Source organism: Salvelinus alpinus, chromosome 8 (assembly GCF_045679555.1).
Source record: "Salvelinus alpinus chromosome 8, SLU_Salpinus.1, whole genome shotgun sequence".
In the NCBI taxonomy this organism is placed as follows: Eukaryota; Metazoa; Chordata; class Actinopteri; order Salmoniformes; family Salmonidae; genus Salvelinus; species Salvelinus alpinus.
Window position 1 is genome coordinate 55135561 of NC_092093.1, and position 14770 is coordinate 55150330.

Genomic DNA, 14770 nt, shown 5'->3' on the forward strand with positions numbered 1-14770 from the left:
TAGAGTGCTACACGGACAGGAAATAACCTCATAAAGAGGGTTGGGGAGGAGGACACTGCTGAGATGGACCGCAGAGAAGTAGCGCTTGCTTTATCTCGTCAAACAGCACTGAGGTTTTAAAGGCCAGGGAAAGGCAGCCAGAGACTACATACAGTCTTTCAAAGTCAACAGTATGTGTGTGTCACGACTTCCGCCGAAGTCGGTCCCTCTCCTTGTTCGGGCGGTGTTCGGTGGTCGACGTCACCAGCCTTCTAGCCACCGCCGATACACTTTTCATTTTCCATTTGTTTTGTCTATGTCTTACACACCTGGTTTCACTCACCCAATTACCTGTTTATTATTTAGACCCACATAGACCCTTACAGAATCACTCACCTCGTATGGAGTCAGCAGGAGCAGACGCCCTCACAGTTGCAGTGAAGGAGCGCGTTCAGCAGCACGCGACCATGTTACAACATCTGGGCACAGCCATGGATCACGTGCTGCAGACGATGGATCGTTGGGAGAGAAGAGGAGGTTTTCCAGCGCCTCCACCAGCCCCACTACAACAGGTCCCACTGTCCACTCCTCTTCCACCTGGTCCCAGCGGGATTCGACTCGCGCTCCGGAGGGAGTATGATGGGACGGCTGCCGGTTGCCAGGGGTTTCTACTACAGTTGGAGCTCTACCTGGAGCCGTCCACCTGGCTCCTTCGGGGCATGAGAGCGTGTCCGCCCTCATCTCCTGCCTCTCAGGCAAAGCCCTGGAGTGGGCCAACGCCGTATGGAGTGACGGAGACGCGGCGTTGGACCATTACGCAGAGTTCACCCGCAGCTTTCGGGCAGTGTTCGACCACCCGCCTGAGGGTCGAGCGGCGGGTGAACGTCTGTTCCACCTAAGGCAGGGGACGAGGAGCGCACAGGACTTCGCCTTGGACATCCGGACCCTGGCCGCCAGCGCGGGATGGAACGACAGGGCCCTGATCGATCACTACCGGTGCAGTCTGCGCAAGGACGTCCGTCGGGAGTTGGCCTGCCTAGACACCACCCTCACATTGGACCAGCTGATGGACATGTCCATCCGGCTGGACAACCTGCTGACTGCCCGCGGACGTCCGGATCGGGACCTGTCAGTTCCATCCCCCAGTACCTCCGCTCCGACGCCCATGGAGCTGGGAGGTGCTGCACTTAGTGCGACCGGAGGAGGGGCCATTCCCTGCACCATCTGTGGCCACAGAGGGCACACTGCTGGTCGGTGCTAGGGGGGGTTCCTCAGGGTGTCGGGGCAGCAGGCAGGGCACTATCGTGTCACCCCAGGTGAGTCCCCTGTTGCTCACATGTATGTGTTTATTTCATTTCCTGAGTTTTCCCCACATTCCCAGCATGAGGCGCTAGTAGATTCAGGCGCAGCTGGGAATTTTATTGACCGTTCACTTGCTCATAGTTTAGGGATTCCCCTTGTTCCTGTGGATATGCCTGTGCACACCCTAGATAGTCGACCATTAGGGTCAGGGCTGGTTTGGTCAGGGAGCAGCTCCCATTACCTCACTGCTGAAGGTGGGACCGGTGCGGCTGCAGTGGTCGGCTGAGGCGGACAGGGCTTTTGGTCACCTGAAGGCTCTGTTTACCTCGGCTCCCGTGCTGGCTCATCCGGATCCTTCTTTGGCGTTCATAGTGGAGGTGGACGCGTCCGAGGCTGGGATAGGAGCCGTGCTCTCTCAGCGCTCGGGCACGCCACCAAAGCTCAGCCCCTGTGCTTTCTTTTCGAAACTATGATGTGGGGGACCGGGAGCTGTTGGCTGCTGTCAAGGCTCTGAAGGCGTGGAGACATTGGCTTGAGGGGGCTAAACACCCTTTTCTCATCTGGACTGACCACCGCAATCTGGAATATATCCGGGCGGCGAGAAGACTGAACCCTTGCCAGGCAAGGTGGGCAATGTTTTTTACACATTTTGTTTTCACTCTATCCTACAGACCAGGTTCCCAGAACGCTAAGGCAGACACACTGTCCCGGATGTATGACACAGAGGAGCGGTCCATGGATCATACTCCCATACTTCCATCCTTTTGCCTGGTGGCACCGGTGGTGTGGGAGCTGGACGCGGACATCGAGCGGGCGTTACGCACAGAGCCCACTCCCCCCCAGTGTCCAGCTAGGCGCCTGTACGTTCTGTCTGCTGTCCGCGACCGTTTGATCTATTGGGCCCACACGTCACCCTCCTCTGGTAACCCTGGCATTGGTCGGGCGGTGCGTTGCCTTAGTGGGAAGTACTGGTGGTCCACCTTGGCCAAGGACGTGAGGGTTTATGGGTGTGCACCCAGTGCAAGGCTCCCAGGCACCTGCACAGAGGGAAGTTATAACCCCTACCCGTTCCACAACGGCCGTGGTTCCTGACAGATCTTCCTCCATCACAGGGCAACACCATGATCCTGGTCGTTGTGGATCGGTTTTCTAAGTCCTGCCGTCTCCTCCATTTGCTCGGTCTCTCTACGGCCCTACAGACTGCGGAGGCCCTGTTCACTCACGTCTTCCGGCACTACGGGGTGCCTGAGGATATAGTCTCTGATCAGGTCCCCAGTTCACGTCCAGGGTCTGGAGAGCGTTCATGGAACATCTGGGGGTCTCGGTCAGCCTCACCTCAGGTTTTCACCCCGAGAGTAACGGGCAGGTGGAGAGCGTGAATCAGGATGTGGGTAGGTTTCTGCGGTCATATTGCCAGGACCGGCCAGGGGAGTGGGCGGCGTTCATCCCCTGGGCAGAGATGGCCCAAAACTCACTCCGCCACTCCTCCACTAACCTCTCTCCTTTCCAGTGCGTACTGGGGTATCAGCCGGTTCTGGCACCGTGACATCAGAGCCAGATCGAAGCTCCTGCGGTGGACGAATGGTTTAAGCGCTCGGAGGAGACCTGGGACGCCGCCCATGTGCACCTGCAACGGGCCGTGAGGCGGCAGAAGGCGAGCACTGGCCGCCACCGCAGTGAGGCCCCGGTGTTCGCACTGGGGGTCCGGGTCTGGCTCTCGACCCGAAACCTACCCCTCCGCCTGCCCTGCCGGAAGCTGGGTCCGCAGTTTGTGGGGCCATTCAAAGTCCTGAGGAGACTGAACGAGGTATGTTATAGGTTACAGCTTCCCCCTGATCATCGTATTAACCCCTCGTTCCATGTGTCTTTCCTCAGGCCGGTGGTGGCTGGTCCACTCCAGGAGTCTGAGGTGCGGGAGGTTCCTCCGCTCCCTCTGGACATCGAGGGGGCCCCGGCGTATGCTGTTCGAGCCATTCTGGATTCGCGGCGTCGGGCGAGGGGCCTTCAGTACCTCATGGAGTGGGAGGGGTACGGTACGGAGCAGAGATGCTGGCTGCCGGTGGAGGACGTTTTGGACCATTCGTTGCTGCGGGAGTTCCACCGTCTCCATCCGGATCTCCCTGCGCATCGTCCTCCGGGTCGTCCCTGAGGTCGGTGTCGGCGCGCTGCTGGAGCCGCGCGTCAAGGGGGGGGGTGGGGGTACTGTCGCGAATATCCACCGAAGTCGGTCCCTCTCCTTGTTCGGGCGGCGTTCAGAGGTCGACGTCACCGGCCTTCTAGCCACCGCCGATCCACTTTTAATTTTCCATTTGTTTTGTCTATGTCTTACACTCCTGTTTTCACTCACTCAATTACCTGTTTATTATTTAACCCTCTGTTCCCTATGTTTGGTTGTGAGTGATTGCTTGTTGTATTGTGGTCCGTATTGTGGGCTTGGATTTATCTTGTATTTTGATGACTTTGAGTAAAGTTACTTTTATTTACTCATCTCTGCTGTTCTGCGCCTGACTCCTCTGCACCAGTTACACATAGACCGTTACAGTGTGATACTCAATTTAAAGCACATACTACTACACAAATCATGACCTTGTTTTACTTGCCTCTGTGTCCTTTTTGCATACTCTTGTGATGTCGGTCTTGGACGATGCCTATAGGGTCAGAGAATGAGAAATGAGGTGATGTGCAAATGGATAAGGCTACAACGGGCCAAACTAACTTCCTCTCTCACCTGCTTGCACTCCCTGCGGCACTCGGCCGAGATGGCCAGCTCACAGCAGCCCAGGCCCACCCAACCATCGGACTTCCTGGATGACCCTGTAGACAAAACAAAAATGATCCACATTACCCACAAACCCTTGATGGGTGTAGCATTATCAGAAGTAAAGTATGGATTAACTTTATCCTCTGGCGGGGGGTTTGCAAAACATTTAGACGTTTATGGGCGGCATATTAAACTGTGGACATATATGGACTTTTAGTGTGGGCACAGTAAGTACAAAGTGTTGAGCTAAGCAATAATGTTTTTGCATCTGGGAGGCATTATGTTCTGACAGGTGGATTTGTCTGTAACGGCACCGTATCCCCTGGAAACGCTCCCCACATAGCTCACCAGGTAGTGTGGAGTTGATGCAGATCCAAAGCTCATTCTGTGAAACAGAGAGGAAATGTCATTTCATTATGAACAGAGGACCAACGCCAAAACAAGCAAGAGAACAAGGGAAGAAAATGCCCAGTTCATAACAGGTTGTTTTGATGTACAGAGGTTTTTCTGGAGTTGGACAACATTCAAAGGAAGGAGTCACATGGAAGACCTCTGTTAGGGGCCTTAGTGAAAGTAAGAATGTCCGTTCATTTCTATAAATCCTGTCTTAGTTTTTGTCTTTCATCTCTCAACAGGAAATGATATCAGATAACTAGTGGTTCTTTGGGTGTAACAGCATACTGTAATTTACTGCGTTTGCAGGGGCTATTGCATTTCATAGAGAACTTTTTTTTTTTTTATATGACTATCGTCTAATTAAAAAATATATTCATGCAGTGGAAACAGAGACATATAAACCACACAAACTCATAAGAGCTTTGTGGTAATATATTGTGGGATTAATAACACACAGCAATAAACACAAACATCCCAGGCACGTATGGATAAAGAACATGACACATGGAGAAGGAGCAGTGAGTGGCCCAGAGAGCATTCTCTGTCTCTAGTCCTGAACAAGATAATGAACTATATAAACTGGACATTATCTGAGGTTCAGCTCAGTCCCTCATGTCTGTTGGCTCTAGAACAGAGGAGCCACTTGTCAGGAGGGTTCCCCATCCTTTACGATGCCGACAGAGAGAAATAGTATCTCTACATGAACTATAAACATCATTTGTGATGAAGGGGAACCCAAGAAGATTTTGGAACATGAAGGACGAATGGCAGTGGAGGGTGGAATTTAGCAGCCCTCCAAGTACAACTACTATTAGACCTCAACATGCCAAGAAACAGTCCCTTGGAAACAATCACTTGGAAACAATCCCTTAAAAAACAATCTCTTAGAAACAATCTATTGGAAACAATCTCTTAGAAACAATCTCTTAGAAACAATCTCTTAGAAACAATCTCTTGGAAACAATCTATTGGAAACAATCCCTTAGAAACAATCTCTTGGAAACAATCACTTAGAAACAATCTATTGGAAACAATCTCTTAGAAACAATCTCTTAGAAACAATCTCTTGGAAACAATCTCTTGGAAACAATCCCTTGGAAACAATCCCTTGGAAACAATCTCTTGGAAACAATCTCTTGGAAACAATCTCTTGGAAACAATCTCTTGGAAACAATCTCTTAGAAACAATCTCTTGGAAACAATCTCTTGGAAACAATCTCTTGGAAACAATCTCTTGGAAACAATCTCTTAGAAACAATCTCTTAGAAACAATCGCTTGGAAACAATCGCTTGGAAACAATCTCTTGGAAACAATCTCTTGGAAACAATCTCTTGGAAACAATCTCTTGGAAACAATCTCTTGGAAACAATCTCTTAGAAACAATCTCTTGGAAACAATCCCTTGGAAACAATCTCTTAGAAACAATCTCTTGGAAACAATCACTTAGAAACAATCTCTTAGAAACAATCTCTTGGAAACAATCACTTAGAAACAATCCCTTGGAAACAATCTCTTGGAAACAATCTCTTGGAAACAATCTCTTGGAAACAATCCCTTGGAAACAATCCCTTGGAAACAATCCCTTAGAAACAATCTCTTAGAAACAATCCCTTAGAAACAATCCCCTAGAAACAATCCCTTAGAAACAATCTCTTGGAAACAATCTCTTGGAAACAATCTCTTGGAAACAATCTCTTGGAAACAATCTCTTGGAAACAATCTCTTGGAAACAATCTCTTGGAAACAATCTCTTAGAAACAATCTCTTGGAAACAATCACTTAGAAACAATCCCTTGGAAACAATCTCTTGGAAACAATCCCTTAGAAACAATCCCTTAGAAACAATCTCTTGGAAACAATCTCTTGGAAACAATCTCTTGGAAACAATCTCTTGGAAACAATCTCTTGGAAACAATCCCTTGGAAACAATCTCTTGGAAACAATCTCTTAGAAACAATCTCTTAGAAACAATCTCTTAGAAACAATCTCTTAGAAACAATCTCTTGGAAACAATCCATTGGAAACAATCCCTTGGAAACAATCCCTTGGAAACAATCTCTTAGAAACAATCTCTTAGAAACAATCTCTTAGAAACAATCCCTTGGAAACAATCTCTTGGAAACAATCTCTTGGAAACAATCTCTTAGAAACAATCTCTTAGAAACAATCTCTTAGAAACAATCCCTTGGAAACAATCTCTTGGAAACAATCCCTTGGAAACAATCTCTTAGAAACAATCTCTTAGAAATAATCTCTTAGAAACAATCTCTTAGAAACAATCTCTTAGAAACAATCCCTTGGAAACAATCTCTTGGAAACAATCCCTTGGAAACAATCCCTTGGAAACAATCTCTTGGAAACAATCTCTTGGAAACAATCTCTTAGAAACAATCTCTTGGAAACAATCCCTTGGAAACAATCTCTTAGAAACAATCTCTTGGAAACAATCACTTAGAAACAATCCCTTGGAAACAATCTCTTGGAAACAATCTCTTGGAAACAATCTCTTGGAAACAATCCCTTGGAAACAATCCCTTGGAAACAATCCCTTAGAAACAATCTCTTAGAAACAATCCCTTAGAAACAATCCCCTAGAAACAATCCCTTAGAAACAATCTCTTGGAAACAATCTCTTGGAAACAATCTCTTGGAAACAATCTCTTGGAAACAATCTCTTAGAAACAATCCCTTGGAAACAATCTCTTGGAAACAATCTCTTAGAAACAATCTCTTGGAAACAATCACTTAGAAACAATCCCTTGGAAACAATCTCTTGGAAACAATCCCTTAGAAACAATCCCTTAGAAACAATCTCTTGGAAACAATCTCTTGGAAACAATCTCTTGGAAACAATCTCTTGGAAACAATCCCTTGGAAACAATCTCTTGGAAACAATCTCTTGGAAACAATCTCTTAGAAACAATCTCTTAGAAACAATCTCTTAGAAACAATCTCTTGGAAACAATCCATTGGAAACAATCCCTTGGAAACAATCCCTTGGAAACAATCTCTTAGAAACAATCTCTTAGAAACAATCTCTTAGAAACAATCTCTTAGAAACAATCTCTTAGAAACAATCCCTTGGAAACAATCTCTTGGAAACAATCCCTTGGAAACAATCCCTTGGAAACAATCCCTTGGAAACAATCTCTTAGAAACAATCTCTTAGAAACAATCTCTTGGAAACAATCCCTTGGAAACAATCCCTTGGAAACAATCTCTTAGAAACAGACTCTTAGAAACAATCTCTTAGAAACAATCTCTTAGAAACAATCTCTTGGAAACAATCTATTGGAAACAATCCCTTAGAAACAATCTCTTAGAAACAATCTCTTAGAAACAATCTCTTGGAAACAATCTCTTGGAAACAATCCCTTGGAAACAATCCCTTGGAAACAATCTCTTGGAAACAATCTCTTGGAAACAATCTCTTGGAAACAATCTCTTGGAAACAATCTCTTGGAAACAATCCCTTGGAAACAATCCCTTGGAAACAATCTCTTAGAAACAATCTCTTAGAAACAATCTCTTGGAAACAATCCCTTGGAAACAATCCCTTGGAAACAATCTCTTAGAAACAATCTCTTAGAAACAATCTCTTAGAAACAATCTCTTAGAAACAATCTCTTGGAAACAATCTATTGGAAACAATCCCTTAGAAACAATCTCTTAGAAACAATCTCTTAGAAACAATCTCTTGGAAACAATCTCTTGGAAACAATCCCTTGGAAACAATCCCTTGGAAACAATCTCTTGGAAACAATCTCTTGGAAACAATCTCTTGGAAACAATCTCTTGGAAACAATCTCTTAGAAACAATCTCTTGGAAACAATCTCTTGGAAACAATCTCTTGGAAACAATCTCTTAGAAACAATCTCTTAGAAACAATCTCTTAGAAACAATCTCTTAGAAACAATCTCTTAGAAACAATCCCTTGGAAACAATCTCTTGGAAACAATCCCTTGGAAACAATCTCTTAGAAACAATCTCTTAGAAACAATCTCTTAGAAACAATCTCTTAGAAACAATCTCTTAGAAACAATCTCTTAGAAACAATCCCTTGGAAACAATCTCTTGGAAACAATCCCTTGGAAACAATCCCTTGGAAACAATCTCTTGGAAACAATCTCTTGGAAACAATCTCTTAGAAACAATCTCTTAGAAACAATCCCTTGGAAACAAACTCTTGGAAACAATCCCTTGGAAACAATCTCTTAGAAACAATCTCTTAGAAACAATCTCTTAGAAACAATCTCTTAGAAACAATCCCTTGGAAACAATCTCTTGGAAACAATCCCTTGGAAACAATCCCTTGGAAACAATCTCTTGGAAACAATCTCTTGGAAACAATCTCTTAGAAACAATCTCTTAGAAACAATCTCTTGGAAACAATCTCTTGGAAACAATCCCTTGGAAACAATCCCTTGGAAACAATCTCTTGGAAACAATCTCTTGGAAACAATCTCTTGGAAACAATCTCTTGGAAACAATCTCTTGGAAACAATCTCTTGGAAACAATCTCTTGGAAACAATCCCTTGGAAACAATCCCTTGGAAACAATCTCTTAGAAACAATCTCTTAGAAACAATCTCTTGGAAACAATCCCTTGGAAACAATCCCTTGGAAACAATCTCTTAGAAACAATCTCTTGGAAACAATCTCTTAGAAACAATCTCTTAGAAACAATCTCTTGGAAACAATCTATTGGAAACAATCCCTTAGAAACAATCTCTTAGAAACAATCTCTTAGAAACAATCTCTTGGAAACAATCTCTTGGAAACAATCCCTTGGAAACAATCCCTTGGAAACAATCTCTTGGAAACAATCTCTTGGAAACAATCTCTTGGAAACAAACTACATTCTTAGAAACAATCTTGGAAACAATCCCTTGGAAACAATCTCGGAAACAATCCCTTAAACAATCCTTAGAAACAATCCCTTGGAAACAATCTCTTGGAAACAATCTCTTGAAACAATCTCTTGAAACAATCACTTGGAACAATCCCTTGGAAACAATCTCTTGAAGCAATCCCTTAGAAACAATCCCTTAGAAACAATCTCTTGGAAACAATCTCTTGGAAACAATCTCTTGGAAACAATCTCTTGGAAACAATCTCTTGGAAACAATCTCTTAGAAACAATCCCTTGGAAACAATCTCTTGGAAACAATCTCTTAGAAACAATCTCTTGGAAACAATCACTTAGAAACAATCCCTTGGAAACAATCTCTTGGAAACAATCCCTTAGAAACAATCCCTTAGAAACAATCTCTTGGAAACAATCTCTTGGAAACAATCTCTTGGAAACAATCGCTTGGAAACAATCGCTTGGAAACAATCTCTTGGAAACAATCTCTTAGAAACAATCTCTTAGAAACAATCTCTTAGAAACAATCTCTTAGAAACAATCCCTTGGAAACAATCTCTTGGAAACAATCCCTTGGAAACAATCCCTTGGAAACAATCTCTTGGAAACAATCTCTTGGAAACAATCTCTTAGAAACAATCTCTTAGAAACAATCTCTTAGAAACAATCTCTTAGAAACAATCCCTTGGAAACAATCTCTTGGAAACAATCCCTTGGAAACAATCCCTTGGAAACAATCTCTTGGAAACAATCTCTTGGAAACAATCTCTTGGAAACAATCTCTTAGAAACAATCTCTTGGAAACAATCACTTAGAAACAATCTCTTAGAAACAATCTCTTGGAAACAATCACTTAGAAACAATCTCTTGGAAACAATCTCTTGGAAACAATCTCTTAGAAACAATCCCTTGGAAACAATCTCTTGGAAACAATCTCTTAGAAACAATCTCTTGGAAACAATCACTTAGAAACAATCCCTTGGAAACAATCTCTTGGAAACAATCCCTTAGAAACAATCCCTTAGAAACAATCTCTTGGAAACAATCTCTTGGAAACAATCTCTTGGAAACAATCTCTTGGAAACAATCCCTTGGAAACAATCTCTTGGAAACAATCTCTTAGAAACAATCTCTTAGAAACAATCTCTTAGAAACAATCTCTTAGAAACAATCTCTTGGAAACAATCCATTGGTAAGAATCCCTTGGAAACAATCCCTTGGAAACAATCTCTTAGAAACAATCTCTTAGAAACAATCTCTTAGAAACAATCTCTTAGAAACAATCTCTTAGAAACAATCCCTTGGAAACAATCTCTTGGAAACAATCCCTTGGAAACAATCCCTTGGAAACAATCCCTTGGAAACAATCTCTTAGAAACAATCTCTTAGAAACAATCTCTTGGAAACAATCCCTTGGAAACAATCCCTTGGAAACAATCTCTTAGAAACAATCTCTTAGAAACAATCTCTTAGAAACAATCTCTTAGAAACAATCCCTTGGAAACAATCTCTTGGAAACAATCCCTTGGAAACAATCCCTTGGAAACAATCTCTTGGAAACAATCTCTTGCAAACAATCTCTTAGAAACAATCTCTTAGAAACAATCTCTTGGAAACAATCACTTAGAAACAATCCCTTGGAAACAATCTCTTGGAAACAATCTCTTGGAAACAATCTCTTGGAAACAATCTCTTGGAAACAATCTCTTGGAAACAATCTCTTAGAAACAATCCCTTGGAAACAATCTCTTGGAAACAATCTCTTAGAAACAATCTCTTGGAAACAATCACTTAGAAACAATCCCTTGGAAACAATCTCTTGGAAACAATCCCTTAGAAACAATCCCTTAGAAACAATCTCTTGGAAACAATCTCTTGGAAACAATCTCTTGGAAACAATCTCTTGGAAACAATCCCTTGGAAACAATCTCTTGGAAACAATCTCTTAGAAACAATCCCTTGGAAACAATCTCTTGGAAACAATCCCTTAGAAACAATCTCTTGGAAACAATCTCTTGGAAACAATCTCTTGGAAACAATCTCTTGGAAACAATCTCTTAGAAACAATCTCTTAGAAACAATCTCTTGGAAACAATCTCTTGGAAACAATCCCTTGGAAACAATCCCTTGGAAACAATCTCTTGGAAACAATCTCTTGGAAACAATCTCTTGGAAACAATCTCTTAGAAACAATCTCTTAGAAACAATCTCTTGGAAACAATCACTTAGAAACAATCTCTTAGAAACAATCTCTTGGAAACAATCACTTAGAAACAATCTCTTGGAAACAATCTCTTGGAAACAATCTCTTAGAAAAAATCCCTTGGAAACAATCTCTTGGAAACAATCTCTTAGAAACAATCTCTTGGAAACAATCATCTTAGAAACAATCCCTTGGAAACAATCTCTTGGAAACAATCTCTTAGAAACAATCCCTTAGAAACAATCTCTTGGAAACAATCTCTTGGAAACAATCTCTTGGAAACAATCTCTTGGAAACAATCCCTTGGAAACAATCTCTTGGAAACAATCTCTTAGAAACAATCTCTTAGAAACAATCTCTTAGAAACAATCTCTTGGAAACAATCCCTTGGAACCAATCCCTTGGAAACAATCCCTTGGAAACAATCTCTTAGAAACAATCTCTTAGAAACAATCTCTTAGAAACAATCTCTTAGAAACAATCTCTTAGAAACAATCTCTTAGAAACAATCCCTTGGAAACAATCTCTTGGAAACAATCCCTTGGAAACAATCCCTTGGAAACAATCTCTTGGAAACAATCTCTTGGAAACAATCTCTTGGAAACAATCTCTTGGAAACAATCTCTTGGAAACAATCTCTTGGAAACAATCTCTTAGAAACAATCTCTTGGAAACAATCTCTTGGAAACAATCTCTTGGAAACAATCCCTTGGAAACAATCCCTTGGAAACAATCTCTTGGAAACAATCTCTTGGAAACAATCTCTTGGAAACAATCTCTTGGAAACAATCTCTTAGAAACAATCTCTTAGAAACAATCTCTTGGAAACAATCACTTAGAAACAATCTCTTGGAAACAATCTCTTGGAAACAATCTCTTGGAAACAATCTCTTGGAAACAACCTGCTCCTTGGAAACAATCTCTTGGAAACAATCTCTTAGAAACAATCCTGCATCCTTGGAAACAATCCTCTTGGAAACAATCTCTTGGAAACAATCCCTTAGAAACAATCCCTTAGAAACAATCTCTTGGAAACAATCTCTTGGAAACAATCTCTTGGAAACAATCTCTTGGAAACAATCCCTTAGAAACAATCTCTTAGAAACAATCTCTTAGAAACAATCTCTTGGAAACAATCCCTTGGAAACAATCTCTTGGAAACAATCCCGGAAACAATCCCTTGGAAACAATCTCTTGGAAACAATCTCTTGGAAACAATCTCTTAGAAACAATCTCTTAGAAACAATCTCTTGGAAACAATCTCTTAGAAACAATCTCTTAGAAACAATCTCTTAGAAACAATCTCTTGGAAACAATCTCTTGGAAACAATCTCTTAGAAACAATCTCTTGGAAACAATCTCTTGGAAACAATCTCTTAGAAACAATCTCTTGGAAACAATCACTTAGAAACAATCCCTTGGAAACAATCTCTTGGAAACAATCTCTTGGAAACAATCTCTTGGAAACAATCTCTTGGAAACAATCCCTTGGAAACAATCCCTTGGAAACAATCCCTTGGAAACAATCTCTTAGAAACAATCTCTTAGAAACAATCTCTTGGAAACAATCTCTTGGAAACAATCTCTTGGAAACAATCTCTTGGAAACAATCTCTTGGAAACAATCTCTTGGAAACAATCTCTTGGAAACAATCTCTTGGAAACAATCTCTTGGAAACAATCTCTTAGAAACAATCCCTTGGAAACAATCTCTTGGAAACAATCCCTTAGAAACAATCCCTTAGAAACAATCTCTTGGAAACAATCTCTTGGAAACAATCTCTTGGAAACAATCTCTTGGAAACAATCTCTTAGAAACAATCTCTTAGAAACAATCTCTTGGAAACAATCACTTAGAAACAATCTCTTAGAAACAATCTCTTGGAAACAATCACTTAGAAACAATCTCTTGGAAACAATCTCTTGGAAACAATCTCTTAGAAACAATCCCTTGGAAACAGTCTCTTGGAAACAATCTCTTAGAAACAATCTCTTGGAAACAATCACTTAGAAACAATCCCTTGGAAACAATCTCTTGGAAACAATCCCTTAGAAACAATCCCTTAGAAACAATCTCTTGGAAACAATCTCTTGGAAACAATCTCTTGGAAACAATCTCTTGGAAACAATCCCTTGGAAACAATCTCTTGGAAACAATCTCTTAGAAACAATCTCTTAGAAACAATCTCTTAGAAACAATCTCTTGGAAACAATCCATTGGAACCAATCCCTTGGAAACAATCCCTTGGAAACAATCTCTTAGAAACAATCTCTTAGAAACAATCTCTTAGAAACAATCTCTTAGAAACAATCTCTTAGAAACAATCTCTTAGAAACAATCCCTTGGAAACAATCTCTTGGAAACAATCCCTTGGAAACAATCCCTTGGAAACAATCCCTTGGAAACAATCTCTTAGAAACAATCTCTTAGAAACAATCTCTTGGAAACAATCCCTTGGAAACAATCCCTTGGAAACAATCTCTTAGAAACAATCTCTTAGAAACAATCTCTTAGAAACAATCTCTTAGAAACAATCCCTTGGAAACAATCTCTTGGAAACAATCCCTTGGAAACAATCCCTTGGAAACAATCTCTTGGAAACAATCTCTTGCAAACAATCTCTTAGAAACAATCTCTTAGAAACAATCTCTTGGAAACAATCACTTAGAAACAATCCCTTGGAAACAATCTCTTGGAAACAATCTCTTGGAAACAATCTCTTGGAAACAATCCCTTGGAAACAATCTCTTGGAAACAATCTCTTAGAAACAATCCCTTGGAAACAATCTCTTGGAAACAATCCCTTAGAAACAATCCCTTAGAAACAATCTCTTGGAAACAATCTCTTGGAAACAATCTCTTGGAAACAATCTCTTGGAAACAATCCCTTAGAAACAATCCCTTAGAAACAATCCCTTGGAAACAATCTCTTGGAAACAATCCCTTGGAAACAATCCCTTGGAAACAATCTCTTGGAAACAATCTCTTGGAAACAATCTCTTGGAAACAATCTCTTAGAAACAATCTCTTAGAAACAATCTCTTGGAAACAATCACTTAGAAACAATCTCTTAGAAACAATCTCTTGGAAACAATCACTTAGAAACAATCTCTTGGAAACAATCTCTTGGAAACAATCTCTTAGAAACAATCCCTTGGAAACAGTCTCTTGGAAACAATCTCTTAGAAACAATCTCTTGGAAACAATCTCTTGGAAACAATCTCTTGGAAACAATCCCTTAGAAACAATCCCTTAGAAAC

The 14770-nt window shown here is 41.7% G+C and overlaps 1 protein-coding gene across 1 annotated transcript in view; it reads right to left on the bottom strand.

The window, feature by feature from the left end:
* The window catches only part of LOC139583297 (reversion-inducing cysteine-rich protein with Kazal motifs-like), a 110644-nt gene that overhangs the window by 56853 nt on the left and 39021 nt on the right, over positions 1-14770 (bottom strand). The window contains exons 4-6 of the mRNA XM_071414207.1: positions 4391-4427; positions 4010-4095; positions 3882-3929 (exon numbers count right to left, since the gene is read on the bottom strand). Coding sequence (XP_071270308.1) covers positions 3882-3929; positions 4010-4095; positions 4391-4427 — 171 coding nt within the window. The remainder of the gene's footprint in view (positions 1-3881; positions 3930-4009; positions 4096-4390; positions 4428-14770) is intronic.